General features: G+C 46.5%; 1 protein-coding gene across 1 annotated transcript in view; it reads left to right on the plus strand.

Moving 5' to 3' along the window:
• The window catches only part of LOC147707817 (alpha-1-antiproteinase-like), a 96,199-nt gene that overhangs the window by 43,319 nt on the left and 29,209 nt on the right, over window positions 1-23,671 (plus strand). Inside the window, exons 2-3 of the mRNA XM_086926655.1 lie at window positions 4,617-4,887; window positions 20,315-20,462. Coding sequence (XP_086782781.1) covers window positions 4,617-4,887; window positions 20,315-20,462 — 419 coding nt within the window. The remainder of the gene's footprint in view (window positions 1-4,616; window positions 4,888-20,314; window positions 20,463-23,671) is intronic.

The following is a 23,671-nucleotide window of genomic DNA, read 5'->3' on the forward strand; positions in this document are numbered from 1 at the left end:
GGTTTTAAAAAAAAAGAAAATCATGAATGAATTCTTGTAGCGATGGGTAACATTTATGTATTCACAATGTATTGATATTTTAAAACAAAAAAACGTAGTATGTATATGGTAAACATATTCATGAGGTATAGATATGTCTTATCTCCGTATTAGGTTACCAGATGGATATGGAGAAATAATTAATTATTGTCCTGAAGAAGGTGGCTAGAACCAGTTAAAGCCTCCGAAACGTGTCGACACTTTATATATTTGTTAAATTTGGAGTGGTCAGCAAGCGAAAGGGTAGAGGGAAGGGAAGCCTAACCCTGTGTTGCCCAGATAGAGTCCAAATTAGCAGTGACAAGACAAAGTTGATTGTCTTTCCCTTTCTCCTGTGTAATTCAATGAATTTTATTTTGTAATTTCGTCCGTTTTTAACATATGAATGTTTTATATGGAGTGTATACTTAGCGGAATATATGTTTTTAAGATGTCAATAAACGGGCTGTTTTGATAAAATTGTTGTTTTTCTTTGTAAGTGTTTCACAGTAGGGACCAGTTGGATTGAACGCTAAGAGGAGAGTGATTCTGGCCGAGTGGACTGATTGAATGAATTTGATGTTAATGACATATGATTCACCCAAAGGGAAAAATTATTTTTTTACTTTACAGGATTCTTAGGCATCCAATTTATTTTGGTCCCAAAAACAAAACCAGCACATAATATTAATTTTTGAAATGAAACCCATTATGTTTACCTCCCCCATACTAGTAACCTCTATTAGTTATTACCTAGCAAAAGCTATTATTTTAAAGCAGCTTTTCTATCATTTGTGCACAACATGCAAAAATGTGCAATGTACAACATGCACCAGTGCAAATTTTCAAAGCACAAACCGGTAATACATACTCATAGCAACATGCTCTAATGTTTTAGATAGCTTTTTGTGCAAAATGCATTTGCCCCACGTCTAGTTTTGGTGCATGGTTGATTAATTAATACACGATATGAGAAAGATGTATTATGAACTGAATATGCATTGTCTAAATATGCAACAAGGCCAAAGTCTCTTGAGACGGGTACAGGGAGTGTAGATTACAAGGAAAAGGAGCTGAGAGGAGAGAACACATTCCATGCTTATCTTCAAAGCTAAAGAGGCCACTGAAATCACATGTTTTTCTCCACCGCAAAAACACATGTTAATTCAGCACAATTATGTGCTACTTCAAAAGTAAACCAAGAGATTCTCTAAATTAAATGTACATTCTATAGTGAGGTTAAATCTAAACTATACACATTAACATCCATGATAAATGAATTAAGCATGGTTTTAAATGAAAGCATTTCAGACTGAAAGCATTTTGACCAGGCCTCATTTCATGTCTTTCACTTTGCATGCACCGAAAGTGCCACTTTTAAAAAGCATTTGACTAGGCCTCATTTCATGTTTCATGTGCCATGTGTTTTAACTTGCACCAAAATCTGCATGCCATTTTAAATGCAGTCTGTCTGAAACGCAAAAAAGAGTGTTGCTTAATCTTGATGAAATCTACCTCCTATCAATAGTATTGTTGGTGATGTCCGATAATTTTGTTGATGTTGGTACCCCAGATTAGTGCTTCTCACACCTGATAGAGCCACAACCCAATTTTTAGAATGACAAATGTTTACGAGCCAACCAGCTTTAATGGACATGAGGAAGGGCAATGTTTTTATTTTTCATTTTTATGTAATAACATCAATTGTTTGTAAACATCACAACCATGACCACGCCCTTCGATATAGTCCTGTGTCCAAAATATTGATGTGCCCATAAAAGTGGCAGATGGTGGTTTGCACTGCAGTATGGAGCTGGAACACTTTTCAGAGTGGAGTGCTGGTGCAGGGCATCCGTTCAGGTAAATCAAAGCTCTTCAGAAAAATGTGGGCATTGATATTAGTGAGTATAATAAATTTAAGGAACCCCTTTTACGGGGTTAGGCCTCATATCCAGTTTTGTGTTTAACCACATGGCTGCTAGGCATTTTCCCGTCCTGCGCTGAAGATCCAAAATGACCATTATTCATGAAGAGCTGGCCTTGTCATCCGCACACGGCAGGTAAGCGCCATGACGAGCCCAGCTCGTCATTAGCTTCGAAGTGGTTAAATGAGACCCAGTGGTGCATTTTGGACTTATATATGTTCCAATTTTGTAGTTTTATGTAGCCCAAACATGGGCCATGGGCATTAGAGCGCTTTACAACACCACCAGTTACTTTACACAAGGTCAGATTAATTTTATTATAGGCACAATTGATTAAGTGATTAAGATTAAGTGATTTGCCCAGAATCAAAGGATGTTGAGGCAAGGCCAAGTCTCGAACCTATTTCCCCAGATCCTCTGGCCATTATGCAACCTCCATATTTCTCAGTTTGTGTGAAAGTTATACACAAGTGGTATGATTTTGTATGATCATGTATAGTGAGCACATTCAGCATTGAAATGGCTTTGTGAAGACACAAATCAGCAGCAACAAATACTGTATTGTTTACTTGGAGACTTGTTTGGGAAAACTTGCAAGGGATATTGTTACACACCTTTGCACTGGTGCACAAAGGAGGCTAATCATTTTAAACATTACTTGCATATAGATCAGGGTTTTCGTGAAGTCTTGAAAAATCAGCTCTCAACCCACCAGTGGATTCCGCCACTTAGTTTGGGAAAACGCTGCCCCGTTTATCAGAGAAAAGGGAATAAATTAATCATAATTATTGGCTCCGGTGACCTCACAAAAAGTTACCCACGGATTGTAGGTTGCTGAAATGTTTTCCTTTTTCTTGCTATTCCACACCACGGTCCTTGCCATATGGCCAGGTACTGCCCTCATAATACCTAGCGAAGTCTCACGTGGCCAGCTAAAGCCAGGTACACTATATGCAAATGTACTGGCACATATGGCCAGGTGCATACCAATGTAATCTATCATTGATTATTAATGCCTGGTTCGGCCTTATATGTACAGGTATACTGCTTAAATGCCAAGTATAGTCTCATATGGTGAGCTACTACCATCATATGGCTAATTAAGCTTCATCTGCCCTGATGCAGGAATTCCTTGCCCATGTACAATTTTACTTGCCAAGATATTGTTTTGTTTGTCCATATAGAGATTTGCCTGCCAAGAGACAACCTCACATTCTCTAATACCATGCTAAAATTTCACTATGCCGTTCTTAAATGTCTAGCTTCCTATGCCCAAGTACTGCTCCACTTGCTGTGCAATACTCCCATATGGATAGCTATTTCTTTCAACTGACCAGGTGCAGATTCACATGTTTAGGCCTAGTTGTGTCCAACATAAGCCCAGATACAATTGTAGATGCCAGGTTGCACAGTCACAAGCCCGGGTATCACATTTTGTACACCCCTACCTTTCTTTAAATGCCCAGTGCAGCTTCACATTCCCTGGTACCTAATCAAAATCCTATTTACCTAATCTCCTTATTTCCTTTAAAGCGCTCTGTTGCTGCAGAGAGGTTTGTGACCAGTGACTTTGCAGGCTGGGGCACTCACCAAGGGGAAGAAAGCACAGTGTTTTTTGTCTCCAGCAGTGCTCTTCTTTAAACTCTCTTCATTATGCACAGCGAGCAACAGTGAAGTCAGAACTAAGGCTGTGTCCAATGCAAGATAAGAGGGTTACTCAATAAGTAGACAAGAGAGTGAAGAGAAGCATCCGGTTTATTCCATGCACCTCAGCCACAGCATACCAACTGCCAGTTCCGGGGAATGCAGGCTCCTCACTCTACATTCTAGGACTTCATGACCACAAATTCTAGTCTATTTTACAAGGATCTGGAAATATGTACAGTGCAAGTGACATGAGTGACGGACAGATACCACACTATGCCAGCTGATCGCCCCAGAGCAGCAGGCAAGTGAGCCAAAGAAGGAAGCCGTCTGGATTCTTGATAGTGCTCCATGTCTTTCGAGGGGTGCCAGAAGAGGCTGGGAAACCCTACAGGCCTGTTTCTGCATTAGTTCTTCTTTGCAATCACAACCCTACTTGGAAAGCTATTTCTCTGTCTGCCATACACTGATGACATGGAAGAGTAAGTAAATGTTCTCATGTATTGTGTCTCACCGAGCCCTTTACCTGCAAACCGAAAGCTGCACAGAGACTCTGGACAAGGGTTAGGAAATAAAAGTAGAGCCATGATACCTGAAAGAGGGCCTGAACTGGCGGAGGGGCTACTTTGTTATAAACATGACTGATAGCCATCCGCTGTATTATAAATACATTATAGCCTATGGTACTTGTAATAAGGTGGATGGGGTATGTCTCATTTGTTACGGAGTACCATTCTGCCAAATTCCAAGTCCGGCCAAGAGAGTCTTAAGTCCTCCCTGTGCCATGGATGTTCTGAAAGGGCAGTGGCCTCGGGGTGAGGCAGCGGTTGACGAAAATCCCCCAAATTCCTGGCCTTATATAGTTTCCTTTAAAATAATTTACTGTCTGTCCTGTCTTGTACTCACATAGACTATTGATCATTTTCTAACCTCCTGTTGTACCCATTTTAACATGGACACCTATGAATTTCGGGATGAGGCGAGTGCCAAATGCGTGCCTAATGGTTGTTGTTTTTGTTTTAATTCAAGGCCAGTGGGAAAAACCTTTCGAAGTGGAGTCAACACAAGAAGGCTGCTTCCATGTAGATGAACATACAACTGTGAAAGTGCCAATGATGTTTAAGTGGAGCAGATACAACACAACCTATGATCAAGAGCTCTCTGCAAGAGTGGTCCAGTTGCCATACAAAGGAAACGCGTCCGCCTTATTTATTTTGCCTGATGAAGGAAAGATGGAGCAGGTGGAGAAAGCGTTGTCCAGCTCAACAGTCACAAAGTGGAGAACTTCAATGAGCCTTGGGTAATAATAAATTATATGTCTGCTTAAGTATGCCTGAATGTTATTTACATAAGAGACCGTACCGATTTGAAACCCAGTGAGCCATGAAACCAGGGAAGTCAGGAGAACTTTGTTGATTTGCCAGCAGGTGTTGTGGGTTATCCAAATGTGATACCTAGATTTCATTTTGGTACTACACATCATTTAATACATTTACTTTGAATCACTGGTAAGAAAACATTAGAAAGGTTCTTGCTAGTGGGCGGCACTTATATCTATTGCAATGGTTACAGATCAAAGGTATTGTGTACAGTACATGGTTGAAAGACATGAGGAACAGCCATTACTACAATGCTCCAACCTTTTCCTATCCAATCCTATGAACATGAAATAGATTAAAATACATAAAGCAAGAGTGTGTGAGAATCGTCACATGTTTTTATTACTTAAAAACTGTACAGTTTGCCCTGGGAAAGTAACACAAAATGCTTGGAAACACTTGTATACAAGGCCAAATAGTCAGAAATCAGTAGGAATGTGAGAACAGGAAGTGTGGAAATAATACATTGTTGGAAAATAGTAAAAAGTAAAAATCAAACACTAGAAAAATCGCATGATACAATAGACATAATGTATCAGCAATTAATCTGAACTAGCAGTACTACACACGCCAGGTGCTTTCGAAGTAGACTTTCAAATCACAAACTGATTGCAATTACTGTGCTGTTAATAATCTAAAGTCACAAACTGTGTAATTTTGTATACCTCAGTTCTTGTTCTGCGAAAGGAGAACAGATGACTGATGCTCAAACCGAAACAGATGGCTTTGGCCGTCTGTGATCACTATTCGTTCGCGCAATAACCACTCCACGCCATAGGTTAGCATAAAAGGCCATTTATTAGGACAGATATGACAACCAAATTCAACGTAAACCCCCATAACAGTTAACAATCCCCAACATCATGACTTCCAACCATCATCCACTCACGTACTCCAATTACTCACTCCAAATTCACACCACGACCTCTTCACATATACCAATCACTTTCCCCTTCTCTTTCAAACTCCTTCAGCACTCCCGTCTACCACACCCCATACTGCACCTGTAACCCTCTCCCCGGAAGGGTGATTCTGCCCGTCATGGACCCCCCACCCCTCCCAAGTCCTGCCACCCAGGAAACCCCTAGAGGGTGGTTATCTGCCCCACCAACAGTGCACCTTTTGTTCTCAGTCCCTCCGACACCAAATAGACTCCACAACAAACTGATTGTATCCTGCATCTCCATCAAATAGTACGCATTCCCCATGTACGAAAGGTGCACCCAGTCATCCCGAAAGAGAAGGGGCTCCTCGAGCCGGAGCCCAACATGAGCAAGCACTTCGATTCCGTGGTCAGCACAAAACAGTCTCATAGCCCTATTCAACTTCCGTCGTGCCCGTTCGATGGCCGCAGGCTTTAGCGCACCCCTCCAGATCCTTTGTGGTACAAACTCAGTCCAAACAATACAGGCGCCAGCCAGATTGCTCCTCATTGCCTCCGAATCCTGTTGCATCAGATGTAATAATGACACTTCCGACTGTTTGACCAAGTCATTTTCCCCCAGATGGATAACAATCCTGTCCGGGCAGCCCAGCTGAGACACCTTCTTCGTCAGCCATGGCAACAAATCTCCCTATCGCATCCGCTCTTACCCCACCACTGAACCTCATGATGGCTGCTCCGCAGGCCCAGGCTACGACCATAAACCTGCCTGTCCGCATACTTTGAGGCCCAATGAACAAAGGAGTGTCCAACAATCCAGGTAACAGTCTTGGCCCCCGGCCCCCGAACGCAACCTACGAAAAAGAAGAGATTAACACCACAGCAACAGCAAAACTTTCCCACAACTGCAGCCGCCATGCCTACCCCACACGCTTCCTCCTCCTCATTTACGCACATAGCGTTTGCAGCAGCGAGACCTCCAACGCCCAATCCTTCTGATCTCCTCCCACGCCCAACCTAAACCTGCCGCCTCAGTTGCCGCCCCAATACGAAACAAGTGTGTCCCATAGCACGCGGGATCCCTGCCGACCCGCCTCAAGGCCATCCTCAACACTGCCAACAACTGAAAGGCTGTCAAACGCTTTTGAGAAGCATGCAAAAATATCTCACCCACAGACCTCTGCACTTGGCCGCAAAAACCCTTCCATTCACGCACCGGGCACACATCCGCACACCCACACTCTCTGCCACACCCACTTGCCTCGTCCAGCTTGATCCGTCTTTGAACACCCCAACCAAATACCAAGCCGAGCCCCATCCACTCACACCTCCACAAACAGGCGACTCGGGGCTCCACGCGCTCCCATCAATTCTGACACCCTAAATGCCCCAAAAAACATCTAAAGCATGCACAAACGAAACCAAGCCAATTTACAACCATCATAACAGCAATGTGGCAACTCACCCAACAAGCTCCCCAATAACTCAAACTTAATCGCCTCCCGAGGCAACTCACCACCCCCCCTCCGCCCGCACCTGTCCCCAACCCTTCAACATTCTGCTCAGCAGATCCGTTCTAGCCGGATCAAAACCCAAGTATACAATGCTGTAAAAAGATATGCCCGGCAACTTGCCAGCTATCGTAGTCTGCGACAATCCCTTATCTATGCAATCCAACACAAAACGCACCACCCCCTGTTCACAGGCACTCCTGGGCATCCGCCACGCATCCCTGCTCCAACCCAGAAAGGCACCAAACTCAGACCATGCCAACCTGTACGAGCGCCTCGTGGATTCAGCTATAGATTTTTCAACCAAACCCACTACTCTCACTCCCCCCAGGCCCAGAAACCCTCCGGCACCTTGGTCTTGCAAGCCTCCGCTCCCGGCGCCAGTCTCCTGAAACGCTGCCACTGCGAACGAGAACGCATCCGCAATGTCATTACTCGCCCCCGGCACATGTTGCGCACGGAACAGCACATTAAAACGCAAGCAAAGCAGCATGAAACTTCGCAGCAAGCGCAACACTCGCAGGTCTTTTGCTTTTTGGTTGTTTACCAGGTCCTCCGCCGTCATGTTGTCGACATGGAACAAAACCGACCGATTCTGGAACTCGGGGCCCCACACCAGCAACGCCACCAAAAAGGGGAAGAACTCAAGAAAAGCAATGCTCCTGCCCTGCCGCAGCCAATGAGCCGGCCACTGCTCAGCGCACCATCGCTCGTCCCAGAAGATCCCAAAACTTGCCGCCCCGCTGCATCTGAATAAAGTTATACTTGCCAGACCATCTTCTCTCGTGCAAAATCCAGGGACACACCATTGAAATCCTCCAAGAACACAAGCCACACTCGCAAGTCCGACCGGACTCCCATTGTGACTCTGACTCTGTGGTGAGGGAGTACTGCCCCTGACATGGCCATGTCGAGGCGCCTGCAAATCGTCCTCCCTGCCCTCACCTGACAAGCAAAGTTCAGCAAACCCAGAAGGCGCTGCACAGACCTCAAATCAATCTTGTGAACGCCGATTACATGAGCCAGAACAACCTGCATCTCCGCCACTTTCTGCGCTGCTAAACGAGCCTGCCATGTTGCCGAATCTAGCTCAATGCCCATGAACGTCAAACAGCAACTGGGTCCTGCCATCTTCTCTGGCGCCAATGGAACCCCAAAATCCTGAGCCAACAACTGAAACTGCCCCAGCACCACACCACACTCTCCCGACTGACCCTTCCTGACAAACAGAAAATCGTCCAGGTAGTGCGACACCAGCCGGTGCCCCCTCCTATCCACAAAGGCCTACTGCAAAAAGCAACTGAAGGTCTCAAACGCGCAAGAAATCGCACAACCCATCGGCAGCACCCTGTCCATAAAAATGGCCCCTTCGAACTGCATGCCCAAAAAGGAAAAATCCGCCGAGTGAATGGGAAGGAGGCGAAAAGCCAACTTGATGCCACGTTTGGCCAACTCCGCCCTACTACCACAGACCCTCACCAGTCCATGGCATCGTCCACATACGCATACAACACCTTGGAGTCCTCCTCCGCAATGAAATCATTCACTGAACTCCCTTCCGGCCAAGACAGATGGTGAATCAACCTGAACTCCCCTTGTTCCTTCTTAGGAACCACCCCCAACGGTGAAATGATGAGGTCTGACATAGGCCACGTGTCAAATGGGCCCGCAATCCTGCCTTCCAAAACCACCTTATGCAATTTTTGCGCCACCACTCCTGGCAATTCCTTCGCAGAACGCAAATTCTCAGCCCATTGCCTCTCCCGAGGACCTTGATAACCAACACGAAACCCCTCCACGAAACCCCAGTGCAATTTCAGCGCCGCCTCTCTATCAGGGTACCGAGAGAGCCATGGACCCATGGCCTCCACTTTAACCGGAGTAGGGGCCCTTTGGCCCAGCCTGTCCCCTTCCTTTAGTAATCTTCCACTGTTCAGTGGGCGTGGCCAGCGTAAGGCATTGCGTGACCGGGTGGCGTCCCCCGCACTTGGAACACTCGTGCTTAAACTTACAGGGATGTCGTGTGCAGAAACCCTTATTAAAGTTCCAGCAAGCCCCAGTGTTCGCTCCCCCAGGCTTGTACTGCTGACCAGCTGCTCCTGTCCAAATCCCTTAACTCCCTGTCCCCATGGAAGCTCCCTGTCCACCCGCCCCAGACTGGGCAGGACACGACTGAAACGGCCGATAGGCGACCGGGAGGCCACTGGCAGTATGCGTCGATGCTGCCGCCTGTGTAGAGGACATCCACTGACCCCAAAGCTCTTTATCATTGTCCCCCCCATGCCTTATCGGGGTTGACACTAATCCTGGCCCTAAACTCCTCGTCATAGCTAAGCCAGGCAAACTTCCCAAAATGCATCTGCGCCTTCCTGATCACATCCATATACTTAAACAAAGCTATCCCCCTGTCCCCATGCTTCTCACAATATATACTGGCATAAATCAAAAACGCCGAAGTCCAATTCTCCATAGTGACAGGCACCCTCGGCTGCCTTGTCAACTCCCATTCCTCCTCCTTCGAACCCTCCTTGGCCTGAATCTCCCTATGTAATAATTTGAAAACATCCACATACTCATGCTTCCAAATCCTGGCCTTTGTCGTCTGTGACAGGTGCGACCCGAGCGGCATCGCCAAACCCATATACGGCAACTTCTTCCTCAGTTTGTCCCCACCGTCCTCCTTCCCACCCTGGTCATCCGTCTTGTCAGGCTGCGCGCTCGCCGCCATGACCTGCTTCTTGACCTTTCTTTTGTAAGGGGCCCTGCCTCTCCTGGAGGCCCCACATCCCTGACAGACCCATCCCCCACACCCACTGACCCCCCCCATCGTCATCCCCCGACTCCCCTTCTGAAAGGAGCAAAGTAAAATCCTCCTCGGTGTCACCCTCACCCCCCCCCCCCATTGGCGTCACTGCCCTCATCAAAGGCTGCCTCTGTGTCCCCCGAGCCCAGCCCACCGGCCAATAAGCCTGCGTGAGCCGAGCTGCCTGCCAAGCCTGCCGGTGGTGCGGGGGCTGAAAGCGCCTCCCCACCCGCCTCCCCACCCCCCCCCCCATTCAGGGTCCCACCCAACACCATCGCAACACCAACGGTGCACGCGGGGAGGCTCTGACGCCGCCCACCGCGCCTGGGGGCCTCATGCTGCTTCTTCCCACGCCCCCGCCCCGACATACCTGGGCGTGACTGGGGTGGTTCCTCAAGGCAAGCCGACACCGGCAGACGCGGGCCTCGGCGTGCGGGCCATCCCGACCCACGCCTGGTCTAAAACGCCGGGCTGCAGCAGGGTCGGCCCTCCCAGCCCAGCCAAGCACCAACAAAGCAGCGCGGACGGCCTCCGCATCAGGCGCTTCCATGGCCCCGCCTGTACCGGTGCACCCGTGAGGACAGTGACTGGAAAGCCCTAAGCTAAATGAATTCCCCGGTCAGAAAGGAGCTCACCGGGGCACCAGCGGCGTCCGTAACAAAACCCGACCCTCGGCCAGAAGAGCAAGCAGAAACTAGGCCTACAGCCCTACCAACTCCCCCACTCTAAATTCCTAACCTCAAATTCCTAATCTGAAACCCTGAGGCACTGAGGACAGGAAGAGGAAGAACTTCCTCTCCTGCCCCCTTAAATAACTTTCTAACCCCACACCTCTAAACCCCCTAGCCTACCTCATTGCCTGTCCCTGGTCTCGTGCGAATACCCCTGGGTAAGACTGGTCTGTCGACCTCACTTCCCCCGGGGGCCGCATTGTGTCCTGCCACTCTCAGAGCCGCTGAGTTATGACCATCTTATAGGAATATTATCATTCTGATCACCTGGCAAACAATGACATCCCTTGCGTTGGTGTTGCCAATCACTGACTGATCATGAGTACCATTAAAATGGCAAAAGCAATAATAGATTTGAGGGAACTTGATGAAAGCCTGGAATAAACCTTAAAAATGTTGTTTTTCAGTTACGTGTCCATATTTGAGCTCTTACAGCAGATGTGTTCAAGGTGGTCTGCTCTTCCCCTGATTAGAATTTTCCTTAATTTTGAATATCGTGAGCTCCTTGATGGCTAGCGATTGTGGGTAGCAGTCCGATTCCTTGAGGGACATATCTGCCCACCACAGACCAAAAGGGTATGCTCGCCGTAAGGGAAAAGGACAAAGGACATACATCCCAGGAATCCTTCGAGATCTGGGTCTGAAGAGTCAGAGGTTGACTAACCATAGGTTAGGGACACTTTTTCCAGCAACCATGCTAATAACGCTGGGGATATACCATGAACCGCACCACAGCCACCGGGGGCTATAAGAAACAAGGTGTCAAAGTGTGGGAAGGGCGTCCCTCGGGGAATGGCAAACTGAGTGGCGAGTGTATTCACTGCTCCTGTTGCCCCATATCCACTTGGAGTGTTTCCTTGTCTGAAGGAATTGTAGACGATCTGACCAGCTTTCTCCCAGTCCCTAGATAATCGGGGGCTTCTGCACAGGTAATGCAGCAGTAAGAGGGAGGGTGAGCAGCTTTACAATCAAGAAGCAGATCAGCCATGTCTACATAGTTTTGGCATGTGGTGGTTCATCGGTGAGCTGCAGGGAGGCTGAGGGTTCGAGAGCCACTCCTTTAATGTTGGAGAGCATCCATAACCAGTGTCGTAGGTAATGCTGATAAACAGTTTGCATTCCATCGACACTGTTTTGGCCAGGTATTTCTGCTTCTGGGAACGTGTGAAGAGGGTGATGGACAGAGGCAGGCTTGTCTTTCACCAGTCATGATCACAGTTGAGGATATGTGGCACCACTTAAAGGGTAACCCAGGAAGACTGATGAGGCAGAAGAACGCTTTGAGCCACCCAGACAGTACCTTGGAAACAAGTGGCGTGTCTGTTGATTCTGAAACTTTCTCCCTTCTTATAATCAGCGCTCTCACAAAAGCATGTCTATGATTAGCTAGGAGTAAAGCAAACATGTACGACTGGGGAACTGCTGTCACTTTCTCACTCTTGCATGTTATTTGCAATACTTATAATCATAACATTTAAAAACATTTGAAAAATATTAAATCAGACGATCCCCTTTAACATTGGCTATATGAATGAATTTACACAGGGGGCACACGGGCTTCACTGTTGCCACCAGCCAAGGCCCAAGTGAAGGAGCTGACAAGGTAATTGGTATGTCAGTGTTGGCTATTCCCTGCCCCAGGGATCATTGGTGAGGGACAGATTTGAAGTCTATGACTTCTCTAGATTTAGCACCCTTTAAAGATAGCCAACAAGTTAAAAGCTATAAGGGACACTTCGGTGACAGTTGGAATGGGTTGTATTGGATACCTGGTGCAATTTTCAACTGCGGTGCTCAGTATCCCACAGAGTCACTGACATGAAAGTGCTGCCAGGGATGAAGTCCAGTCATGCCCCCACTGTCAGCACATGGCCAGATAGGGCAGAACAAATACTTTCATGTTGCAAGAAAAGCAAGGTCTGATCTTTGGATTCTTTAATGGAACTCAGTGGAGAAGTGTGGCTCAATGATTAGAGCGGCAGACCCTGATGCAGAGGTCTAGCCCGGGACCAGGGTTCAATTCGCCGGCGGGTCTTGGGCTCAAAATTCCACGGACCTGATAATTCTCGCCTCGTTGCCTATTCTAATCATGGAGTCCATCTCTGCAACTCTGGGCAATAGCTTTCTTAATCTCCACAACGGCCCCCACAACGCTAAGGATGCCTGGCCTCCACCTTGGTGGTGCCCAGGAGTGGACGCCTCACAGGGAAAGCCAGGATGGGTTCCACAGCGGTATTCGTACAAGCGCCTTGAGACCCTTGCGGGTGAGTAGTGCGCTATACAAGTATCAATTTACATTTTTACTCAGACCAAAACTATGCAGGACATCTAGTGTGAAACCTAGGCTCGCTTGCAAAGTGATCTCCATATTTCGTCTCATCTTCCCTAGAATAGCGATCTTTTTCACATAAAACGTGGAACGTTATTAAAATGCCCACCATTTTGTGACTGCAAACTCTATTAACATCAGATGCTCCATTTGCTGCTTGACATCCTCTCTGCGTGTATTCTCAGTGCAACAACATACTGGGACACGTAGTACTCCCATCCAGGATCTCGTTTGGCGCTCACTGGTGGCAGCTCCCTGGACACTGGCTTCCTTCCACAGGTGTCAGTGTTCGTGTGACCCTAAACTGCATCCATTGCTGCTCCCATGAAATTGATTGTAGGCATTTAGAATGATTTCAGCAGGTTTTTTCAGGTGCCTAATTAATGGTCATCGCCGGTACTTATGACAGTCTGTCACATGGTGGCGCCCTTTGTCCACTCTAAAGAGGAGCACAATAACAGTTGCTTATTGATTCAATATACATTAAAAGTTACTAATACCGGACTCCCAAGCCATGCTCATAGCTTTGAGAGGCCTGGAATAGTCTGCAGTTTCACGCTTGTAACAGTGAGATGCTTACTAGTTGTGTTGGTACTGTCATTGGTTGCACTAGCAGGGGCAATGGAGGTGCAAGCTGCAGTGGACTCCTGACGCGGCGGGCCCTGGCACTAATTTGTTTTACAAATTAAACACCGTTGTCTGTGACTTTAAAGAGTTTTAGTGTAACATAAACCTAGTCACATCCAGTAACACACTATGGACTGCAACCTTGAGGCAGGGGGTGCTTAATCCTGTTACTAACCCTGGTCCACGCTCCCTGAAATGGACCGAGATTGGATTGCTTTCTAATGACGGTGCAGTAGGTGATTGCAATTAGTTTGAATCTTTTCTATCGGCATTGCAAAATTAATTCATAATGATTTCAACTTTAATATGTAATTAATTTATGTTTGGATGTATGCACCACTGCTGCTTAACAGCAGGCAAACCAGTGATCAACACGGTTTTATAGTATAACAAAAAGGCTACAAACTAGGAAGCGGGGGCGTTTAATATTGATCTGACATTACTCTGTTCACTATCTGGGGTTAAACAGAATACCAAGGTGGGACGATGACTGGGAAAAGGCTGCAGTGGAAGGAAGAGCAAAAGAGAAGGTAGAAGCAAGCAGACGGGAAGTTAAATCGGAGAACAATTTTTTTTAAAGGGTCCCTGTTGTCTGAAGTCAGTGGACATAATTTTCCCAGAGCCAATTGTGACTTCTCTTGAATTGGTCTGCCATTGCTCTGGATTTTTTTTACTTCGGAGTGGCCCCAGATGGTGGGTGCCCACAATCTGGAGGGAAGAAGGTGTAAATAATACGACTGCTTGGGAACTTTGGACTCACCCATGTTCGAAAGGGGCCTTACACTGCAACAGAGCTGAATTGTAATAGTGCATTGCTGACACGTATGATGATCTGTCTAGAATCAAATTCTATGATATCTGGCGGTGATTAATTTCTGGCGGACGTCTTAAAAGGCAGCTGCCACTAAAACTTGGTGGGCAGTTGGGGAAATAATAACAAAATAAAATAACTTACCTGCCAATGCCAGATGCCGCGTCAGTGCTCTTCAGCTCCTGCTGACTCAATGGTCCTCTGCTCCCTCCTCACCCAATCCAGACGCTGCTCTCCTGCTATTACCCAGCATGAGAGAAGCACCTGGGTTGGTCTGAGTGGGCTGAAATGCCGCTCAGGTAGGGAAAGGGAACCTGTGCCTCTTCTTCTACCAAGCTGTGCAAGATAGATGAGTTGGAGACATGCTACCTTACTGTCCACCTACCACTCCCCCTCCCTGGATACTGCTGATGCAGAGGATAGCACGCCCCTTCCTAGACTCCGTTGAGTAAGTTAAAAGTAAAATGATAATAAAATAGTTTAAACATTTTTTTAAATTGCTGCCTTTCAGCAATGGGGTGACGTTCCTCCGCCATAATGAGACGATCCACGTAGATAGAATCTGGTTTGCACCCACTTCCCCATCTTAGTTGAGGCTAAACTAGCTGGCTGTCAACACTGTATTGTTTTGTGTGCTCAATATAAAAGCTCCAAGCTCTTTCTGGATTAAACTGGTGAAGTCTCTCCTCAATCCAGGGGTCTGGCAGAGAGAAAAAAGCAGGAAGGGTGTTGGACTGACCCACGTGGAGGGTCCGTAAAACCCATGACTGAAAGGAAGCTCTGGTTCCGAGCAGTAATGTTATCTGTAAACAAAGTGGCTTATGGAGGTGACACTGACAGTCCCTGAAGCTCACCGACAAGATTCAAGAAGTGACTGCGATGATAAAAACTGGTTTGATGGAGAGGAACTGTGGAGAGCAGCTATGCATGGGCTGGAACGTCATGCACATTGGGAAGTATTGATGAATTTAAGATCCCATTGAGGCATAATGAAGGGCTTCTGCAGAAATCAGTTTGTCAATTCCTCAATCCTCTCAATTTAATGATGGTCTTGAATAGTGAAGATTAGTCAGACAAATGTAGAAAGGCAGAGAGGGCCGACGTATAACCTTTAATTGCACCCACCACAAGGCCTTGCTGGGTAACAGATAAAATGAAAAACAAACACCAAATGACTTGGCCCGTAGAGCATCAAGATGACGGTCTTGTCACCAGACCACAAATTACTCCCAACGCCTGAACAGATGGATTTCATTTAAGGGTACCTAGCGGCAAGATACACATCCCTACTTTATAAGGTACGTAAAAACTGCTTGGTTGTCACTGCTCAATCACCATGCATGGAGGTAGAGAATGGAGATTTCGGTGCAGGACCCTGCCCTGTTGCTGTGACGGGGGGTCCTCCCAAAGAGGTTGACCGATTGGAAGGCATATGCTCAGGCTCTACAGGTTAGAGCGCCAGTCTCCTCGCCTAGTCCAGAGCTATCAAGATAACTTGAGCCTGAACTTTCATGATCTTTCTCAGAATATGAGGCAGAAGAGGGAGCAGTGGAGAAAGTTCCAGACCCACTCCAGAAGATATGCTCTAGGGGCCCTCTTAACAGAAACTCCAATGTGTAGTAATTGTGAAACTACTGATTTTTTTCTGTTGTGAAAAGATCCAGCCCTGGTACGTCCCACTGGGCAAATATGTCTGAGCCCCAGGATGAAGATGCTCTTCTTAGTCTGCCAGTTCACATCTATTGAGCTTGTCTGTCCGGCTTGACTACTATGGATATCCCTTTATCATCCAGCCATCTCTAAAGGCAAGGGACCACTTGGCACAAGATCCTGCAAATCTGGTTGTTGAAGTACCGCATGATGCTTGATTTTCCGTGAGGACATGTGCTGGTCTCCCTTTGATGGATGAAAAAAATCTTGCACAGCTATCTCGATGGCACAGAGCTCTAGAAGACTGATGTGGAGTTTTTGTTTCACTGGTGATCAGAGACATCTGATCTTCACCTCTCCCTGTTAACCGCCCAAACTCTGAGATGATGCATTCATCAGTTCTGTGAAGTCTGATTAGGGTAGGGGGAATAGCCTGCAGCTTGACCACCTGCCACCACAGAAGGTCCCGGGCTGTTTTCTTCAAGGTACAGATGTAGTCCAACAGGAAGCATCCGAGTTTAGCCCATTTTTACCAGAGGTTCCTTTGTAAGGCCCGCATGTTGCAGTAAGCCCAAGGCATTAGGAGGATGCATGAGACCCAGAGTCCAAGATGCCTTAGAGACATCCATACCGAGATGCAGGATTAAGCTAGTAACAATAGGATCATATCCTGAATGTCCCAGACTCATTTCGGCAGTGGAAAGTCCTCGAATGCTAGCGTGTCCAAGATAGCCACCTGTAAAGGGAATTCTCTGTGTAGGTATCAAAAGAACTTCGGTTTAATGATGAAAAACCACAGGGATGAAATAAGGGGGATTGTCTTCCAGAGATGATCTATGATCGACTGTGGTGAACAAAAATGCATGTATCTCTGAGCAAAGGCAAGCCATAACCACTGCCTGACTTCCTTGAACATCTGAGGTACTGAGAGGAGGCTGATGGGTAATACATTGAAACTTAAGGTGGTGCCTATGTGGTTGCAGGAGGGGCAGATGAAAATATGTATCCTACAAGTCTAACAATACCTTCCAATCCTTGGGATCCAGGGGTGAAACAATTTGGGTCAGAGTGAGTACATTCACAGGACGAACATCCATCATTCTTTTGCACCAAGTAGTAGCTGGAGCAACACCCCTCGTACTTCTTTACTTCCAAAATCCTCTTTATCACCCTTTGGCCAAAAGCAGTCCGACTTCCTGCAGGAGGTTGGCAGCATGATCTGCTGAAACCTGCATAGGGGATGGTGGAATACAAGGTGGAGATGTGTTTTGTGTGTGTGTATATCAGTAGCAGGCAGACAGAAAACTCATCTAAGCAAACACAATTAATAAAATTGTACCTGCAAGGAGCATGATAACTCCTAGCATAATCACGGCTACACCTAATGGCTGCCTTGAATGCAATGAATTCTATAGTGGTGACCAAGCTGGGAGTGCCTCGTGGCATTCCCAAGGTGAGCCAAATGCTATGGAGTAGCCATGAAGGAGAGCACACTTAGAATGAAACCAGATTCAAAATGGAAAAAAGTAAGTTTACTGTCAGATGATTAATATTCATATTTGAACATCTATTGACCAAGAATCCCATTAATTTTTTTCTGGCCTAAAATTCATAAAACACTGAAGAACCCTCAAGGCAGATCCCTAGACCCTGGCAACGGCTGTCTCACTGAAAGAATATTTGAATTTGTAGATGTGTTCATTGTACCCTTGTTTATAACTTTACCATCATATATATTTTACACAACAGACTTTTTGAAATCCATCGATGATATACCATGGGAGAAGGCTATGCTATTGGTTCAGAGGATGTAAAGTCCCTTTATACCAGTATCAATCATTAAAATGGACTACACAGCATGAGAAAATACTTAAATTGTAGACCTGCAAAGCTATTGTCACATGCATTGACATGTTCATGGAGTTTGCCAGATTTTCTCTAAAGAACAATTTCGGTTGGCCCTGAAGAAGTGACAAATTGAAATTGATTTCTTAGTCTTATTATGGCGAGCCACCTCTAAGTTCCATGAACTCGAAAAGAAACTCCTCCTAACGGCCTCGTTCATCTACATGGTCTCGGAACTCCTCCCATATACAGTATTGTCTCTACAGCTACAATATATCTTTCTTCTCCTTTACGCCACTCCCTGCCTGGCTATCTACTCCTGACCTGACACCCTGAAGCTGCTGGTTCTCAAAGCACAGTCTGTGTTGGGGGTGTTTAGTGTAGGCAGCCCTCCGACCTCACCAGTGTTACCAAGCGGCAACTCCCACTATAGTGCTGTGTGTGACACTCTGTTGATTCTGTGTCCTGCGATCATTGAATTCCTGATACATTCCACACTGGGTAGCCAGGATTTGATTGTATACAATCTGTGCCTACTCTGTGGTGCCTGCTTTGGTACAGCTTGAGCAGAGGTTTCACAAGAGCACTATTCACTAGATGGCCTTCGCTCTTTGCCTTAGTGGAGGAGCCACCACTGCGTGCATGCAGAGGAGCGTCGCCTCAATGCTTTTAGCAGTGCAAAGAGGGAAAAATAAAATAACACAATGCTATCATTTTATTTTTCTTACTGAAGCAAGTTTTGGGGCGGGGCTTGACTGTCAAAGCAGCCACCAGGAGGGGGAGGAGGAAATATGTGCACTTAAGAGGGCTGGGCAAAATGCTAAGTGTGCCGGCCAAACTATCCTGCACACTTAGCATGTTCCTAACCAAGCTGTAATACACAGCCTGGTGGGGAAGATGCACAGGCTCCCACTGCCTGTCTGAGCGCCGAACCACGGTGTTCAGGCCAATCACAACAAACCTGTTGTGCTGCCTATTCTGGCAGGACCAAACAGACCACGACGATGAAAGAGAGTTGGCTGCCTTATAAGGTAAGTGCTATTTATTTTTTAAACCCTCTCTCTGCCCCGCCATCCTTGTTCAGTACCAGCTACGATTGCATGCACACTTAGTTTTGCACTCCCTTACCATCATCGCATGGTCTCCCTGTCCATGGTATGTAGTAGCTTCATCTTCAGGGTCCTTGACGTAGTGGCTCATCGTGCCAACTGCTACACTTCATGTCTTTGACCACGCATTTTTTTGCTACTCGCACCCTTTGCTCGTGTGACATCTTACTGCCTCTCCCCCCCCCCCCATTTGATCTATGTCTCTTGATTCACTCGAGCCTTTGCTCACTTTAACCCCTTCGGTGCTCATGACTAGCTCAGCTCGCCATGAGGCACAGTGCTCGTGTGCCTATGACGAGCTGAACTCGTCATGACCACACCCATTAACATTATGGCCCAGCACAGCAGGGGAATATCTTCAGCAACCAAGGTGTTAAAAGAGGCCATAGATTTTCCTCTGGGTACTGTTCCAGTTTGTGTTCTCTTCCCCTGCTGGATTTGTGACTTTTCACGCCTGTTGGCTGCTTGGCTTGTGCGTTGTGACTCCTCTTGTCTACTGAGCTAGCATGCAATTCTTTATTCTTTAAGGCTGCTCGGCATGTTCCTCTCTAACAGTCTTGTATGTTCCTTACCTGGCAGTCTGTGTCTGGCTTCTCATTGTTGCTACTTTAAATGAATTATCTCTTTTACTTTGGACATGCTATAGGAGCGAGGCTGCTTGCTCAATTTCTCTTGGGCTCTTGGTTCCACATGTATGAATCAACTCTGCTCTGTGCCACATTTGAAGATATATGATGACTTGCTTTTTCGCTTACGTTTCGCCCAAAGATCTGGTACAGTGCTTCAGAGATGGTAGGTAATGAGTGTGCATTCATTTTGCTTCTGTCTATCCAGGTAATGGACAACTGATGTTGAACATGCTGTTTACGCCGGTTGAAGAAACACATGGCTAGAATGTGGAACAAAGAATTAATGCCTCCACAACTGTTTTCAAACGTTTCATTTATGTGCTTTGTAGACGTTTTATGTAAGCCCTACATGTAAAAATGTCTGCGTGTAAATAGTCAAACTTACCGAAACATGATCGAGTTGTCCCATTCTTTCCACAGCCCAATAAACCTGTATCTGCCAAAGTTCTCTCTCACCTGTACTCTTGACCTGAAGGGCTTACTTGAAAAGATTGGAATTACTGATGTCTTCAGTGACGAAGCTGATCTTTCTGGGATCACTGGAAAACGCGATCTGAAAGCATCTAAAGTAAGATTTTTAGTTACTGTCTAGCATTTCATTCTATTATATACTTAGTAAGGAGTGAGAGGAAAAATGTGTTTGCACTCTCCGTTACTAACACATAGCAATGTGAAAAAATATACCAAGTGTATGAATTTAGGAAACTAGAGAAGCTTCGGTATGTCCCCTTCGTGGTCTGAAGGCATTGTTGGTGCGAACAATTTGAGTCTCTAAGGACCAAAATCTTGAAGACCTCTGCAGCTACAAACCCATGTGCAATTCAGAGACCAATGGCTTTGTACTCCTTAGGAGCAGAAACATGAATTGAGAGTAAGAGACTGCATAATTATCTTCCTCAGCCATAAAGACCCAAAATAATGTTTTGTTACCTACTATGTCTTCAAGCCACAGAGGGGACTTGCTGAACTAGAAAACCTGGTCACTTTGTATTTCATTTTGACATACTGCAATTGTAAGAGGTTTATTTTTTTCAACCCATAGGCAGGCGCGGCCCGTCCTAAATGGCGGAGGGGTCCCCCCAACTTTTTTTGCAAAAATGACGAGTATCTGTTAGGCTGAGCAATGGTCTTCCTGACATACACTCTTCATGTTCAGGTCAGGCAGCCAGTTGCTATACATGCGCCAAATGCACAGATGCCTGGTTGCGTGAACTGAATATTGCCTGACTGAGGCTTTCACAACCCTGTGGGCTTGACCTCCTCAGCCACGCAAACTGTTTTGAGGTCCACTCCTCCCTCATGATGCGGGCATGTCCCTGATCAACTCAGACCTGGGCACCTCAGTTATCCAGTATTATGGCATCTTTCATAGATTCACATGCCTGAATCATTCCCTGTCTTCGGGATGAGGGTCCCCGGTATATAAGTAAAGTAATGTCCCATTAGACATAGAGAGTGATAGGCCTATGGCCTCACATTAATAACGTATCCAGGTCCGTTTTTTGATAAGGACCAAACTCTTAGAGAACAACCAATCCGCTATCCCCACCCTCTGGAATCTTCCTGGAAGGAGCTCTAGTCCCTCAGATTTTCTACCGCATATCATGCTAAGGGGGTCTCCACTGAGCTCTGCTCAGGTTTTCCTTATTTCTTGGTTTCAAGATATTTTCTTCAGGATTATCTTTGTCTGAGTGAAGTCTTTACTGTCTTCATGTCGGACACTCATAAAAAAGGCCTTTTTAGTGCCTGTGGTACCTGCAAAAAGGTTACATGTCGACGACAAGCATAAGGACTGACTCTACTGTCTTTATCTGGACCATTCACATAAAGACTGCAAGGTATGTCATACCTTTTAAACAAAAACACTTAGAGCGTGAGGGAATGCTTTTGACTTGGTTGTAGAGGCTTAAGAACAAAGAAGACCCCTTGTCCACTGAGGAGAGCGAGAGCTCATCAAAATCCTCCTCTAAAACTCCTCAAAAAAGGCCCAGAGATGTCTCTCCAGGTTCATCTTCGCAGGAACTCCAAAAGAAGACACAGAAAAAGTCTTCAGAGGCTTCAAAACCTAAGGATTTACCGACAAGGGAGTCTCCTGCCCTTCAGGGTTCGCAGAAGCCAGCTTCAAGCCCTCTGACTCCTCCACCCAGGGTGAAACACGCTTTTAAAAAGCCTTCCTCAGCCCCGTCAACTACCATCTCGTTGACGGTGGCTTCGACGCCAAATTCTCCTTATACAGCTACTGGAGTGACTTTGTCGACAACGACCGTTTCTACAAATTCAGTCTCATTGGCAACCCTCTCGTCGCCATCGTCTAGGACATCATCGTCAACAGCACATACCCCTTTGTCGTCGACTATGAAGAATTCTTCGTCGACGATAGCGTCGACGGCTCACTCGACGACTAGCACAGCGATGAGTGCTTCATTGTCAATGATACACACGTCGACGAAGAGTGTACCATCGACGACTCTACCCTCGACGAAGACCTAGTCGACGAGAGGTCCCTCGTCCATGGCAGTGCCCCTAGTGACCATCGATGATTCTTCTTCGGCGAGGAATATACAGACGACGGCCTCGTCAACGACACCTAAATCAAAGACGGAAAATACAGAAATGTACCAAAAAAAGGCTGACTCCTTCCCTTACATCACCCAGTAGGGTCCAACCATGACTTCCCTCTCATCTTTTGGACGAAGATGAGTATTCGGATGAGGACAGCAAGTTTCGGGCTACAAGAAGTCCTTCTGAACTCCATGTTAAATATCAGGAGGATTTTGAGTATGATGAGCAAGATATGGATGAGCAGGCGTATTATCAAGACGAAAGCCATCATCAACAGCCACAGATGGTTTGTCTTCCTTCAGCCCTGGTCTCTGACGTGCAATTTATGATCTCCGACTACTACAAGAGGTTCCCTACCTTTGCCCAGTCTCCTGCTCCAGTTCTCTGTCCACCTCCGATGGCGCACCTCCCACAACCACCTCTTACCATTGAAGTACATGTGCCGCCTCCCCCCTCTACGGATGAAGAGGAGGATGAACAACAAGAAGGGGAAATTCAGGATACTCGGTCACATCATGTCGAATGGGACGACTACGTTATTCCGCTTTCAGCATCGCCGTTGCCTCCTCAAGTGGACTCGCCTCCCGAAGATATCAGAGGCTTCCATAATCTCCTGGAAAGAGCAGCACAGCATTTTCAACTTCCAATGCCTTCTCACCAACAGGACTGTTTCCTTTACAACTTCTTCAAGGAACCTTTCAAGAAATCTGTAGGATCTATGCCTATCATAGATTATATCTGGATCAAGGCATAAAAATAATGCAAAACCCTTCTACAGTTCCTCCAGTCTTGCCAAGATTGGATACAAAATATAGAGCTCCAGTCAGCCTTATAGGCCTTCCTAAGCCTGATTCAGTGATTACTCGGGCAGCTCAACGTTGGTAAAAAAAAAACCTTCTGCCCCACTTTGAGCTCCTCCGGATAAAGAGGGCAGACGCTTGGACAATATTGGAATGCGTGTTACTTCCATGTCGGCGTTAACTGTGTGGGTGTCTAACTCATTGACGTTATTAAGGCGCTACAACAGGCAGATGTGGTCAGACATTGCACCCTACCTAGAGACCATGCCGCAAGAGTCTAAGGAGGAGGTAAGGAAAGTGTTGCTGGAGGGTGAAAGATCAGCTTTGGAAATTATCGACTGTGCGATGGACATCGCATCCACTGGTTTCCGACAACTGGCTGGGGCGGCGGTCCTACGACGTCAAGGATGGCTTA

Source organism: Lissotriton vulgaris, chromosome 6 (genome assembly GCF_964263255.1).
Source record: "Lissotriton vulgaris chromosome 6, aLisVul1.2, whole genome shotgun sequence".
NCBI classification, from domain to species: Eukaryota; Metazoa; Chordata; class Amphibia; order Caudata; family Salamandridae; genus Lissotriton; species Lissotriton vulgaris.